General features: G+C 38.7%; 1 protein-coding gene across 1 annotated transcript in view; it reads right to left on the reverse strand.

Moving 5' to 3' along the window:
- pparg (peroxisome proliferator-activated receptor gamma) overlaps positions 1–1,829 on the reverse strand; it is an 18,519-nt gene extending 16,690 nt beyond the window's left edge. Inside the window, 2 exon segments of the mRNA XM_037678773.1 lie at positions 1,205–1,371; positions 1,538–1,829. Of these exon segments, the coding sequence (XP_037534701.1) occupies positions 1,205–1,371; positions 1,538–1,829 (459 nt within the window).
- Positions 1,830–2,098: the final 269 nt, after the last annotated feature.

Genomic DNA, 2,098 nt, shown 5'->3' on the forward strand with positions numbered 1-2,098 from the left:
TATTGCAGCGACGTCTACTGAGATCTAAAATTTATTACGCAAGTGGTCTATTGGGGGCTGCAGTGTGTTCTGAGTTTGGATTTTGGGTTCTGTTTATTGCATTTATGATTCAATGCAATAAAATGAAATTTTTTTTAAAAATGGTAACAGATCATTTTAATACTTGTTTTATTTACGTATTGACTTTAATCGCTGTCCAACCCCTGAGCTGCTTGCTCTCAGTAACTGTGCCCCACTGAGAAGTTTTCTTGAATAGCCCTGGTCCTCAGTGTGCATACTACCTTTTGAGCAAGTGTATTTTTAAGCCTGTGAACACTTTTAGGAACCAAACTGAAACAGTGACAGCAGAAACTGAAAATCCATCTCATTTGTGCTTGAAACACGCTGTAACAATTGCTAGTTCATTTTCCTATAATGTCAAAATATTTCAAAGAAAGTGGAAATATGTCTTACACTTCACCCACACTCTATCAGTTATTTATACTCTATACAGATGCATGTGCAGACAGACGCACGGACAGAAAGTTTGAGGGGCTGGCTGCATCTGCAGATGCACTTGCCTGAGTTGAGCTCTTGAAGAGTGGAAAATGTATGGGGCTTGTGGTTAGAGTGACAGACATCAAAAAGATTAAAAACTGCCCACTTCTCTCCAAGCTTATTACAATTATTGATTCCACCGACATGTAGAGGACGACACAGAGTGATAGAAAAATGGAAGAGAAACAAAACTTAAGAGACTTGCAGTAGAAATACAACACGGATACGAAGAAACACGTCATCAGCTGATGCAATTCTAAACTGGTGTTACTGTTTACATTTACTCAGTCTAAGTCATTTCAAGATACTTCTAAAATGACTAGAAATAATAAGCATTGTTAAAAAAAATATATATTTGAAAAACATAAAGCACAATATGGTATGAGGCAACCAAATCACCAAATTTTAATATTGCTGACCGATTATTGCACTATACTATACTGTACTTAATTCATCATTCTATTGTTTTATTTGTAATTAATGTCATGTTCATTTAAGATAATTTATCACTCTGTAGTTGGTCTTGTTTTAGTAATGTAATAAATGGTTGTTTTATTAAAAAGATTACTGTCACCTTGATTAAAAAACAAAACGATGAGCACAGAGACTGTTTAGGCTGGTGATTTATCTTAGTTTCATCTTCATTTGTTGTGTCTCTCAGACTTACCTTACAACCCTCACAGGCATGGACGCCGTAATGAAACCCTGAGGCTTTGTCCCCACACACACGGCACTCGATGTTTAACGCAGTTGCTGACGTATCGTCTGGAAACTTGGAGAACACGGGACTGTCAGCGTACTGTGGAGGTGACTCTGGCTCCAGCTTGATTGAATCTGGTAATAAAAATAACATTAGAAAAAGTTGGGATGTTTAAAACAAAAAGTTTCACATTCAACATGTTAAACCTGGTTTCTTCATATTTTCATAACCGTGTAAATCTGATTAACTTAAATCTCAATCGCTGACATGCTTGGTGAGTGATCCACAGACTGGACTTACTGTGTGAGTCTGGTTCTGTTCTGTAGCTGTGCATGTTTGTGTAGTCCATGTTGGTCAGGTGTTCCTCGCTCAGCGATGGACTCATGTCATAGACCACACCAGCTGACGAGATGGAGGATACGAGTGGGGGGGACAAGGAAGAAGGGATGGAGGAGGAGGAAATGGAGGCATAGTCTGATGTTGACAAATGTTTCATGTCAAGGCAGTGGGAGCTGTCGTCCAGCTCCGGCAGGTCCACTGTGCTCAGGCTGAAACCAACAGGCCACGCCAGGAGCTGCTGAGTGTCCACCATGTCTACAATGCAGAAAGAAGAAGACAGGAAGCGTTTGTTGATGAAGTATGATACAGAAAAGAAAGTAAATGATAATATATCAACGTCATGTGGCCTTGATAAAAGAAAACAGGAGTCTTAACAGCCATTGATGAGAAGAGAGGAAAGAAAGTAGAAGCATTAAAGATGAAAAAAAAAAATGTAGACAGCCAAAACGAGTAGAAATGTGTACATTTATAGTTCAAGCTCACATGCAACATTCCACTGAGAATTAATCATTGAAAATGTCT

This window comes from Nematolebias whitei, chromosome 7 (genome assembly GCF_014905685.2).
Source record: "Nematolebias whitei isolate Nwh7 chromosome 7, NemWhi1, whole genome shotgun sequence".
NCBI lineage: Eukaryota > Metazoa > Chordata > Actinopteri > Cyprinodontiformes > Rivulidae > Nematolebias > Nematolebias whitei.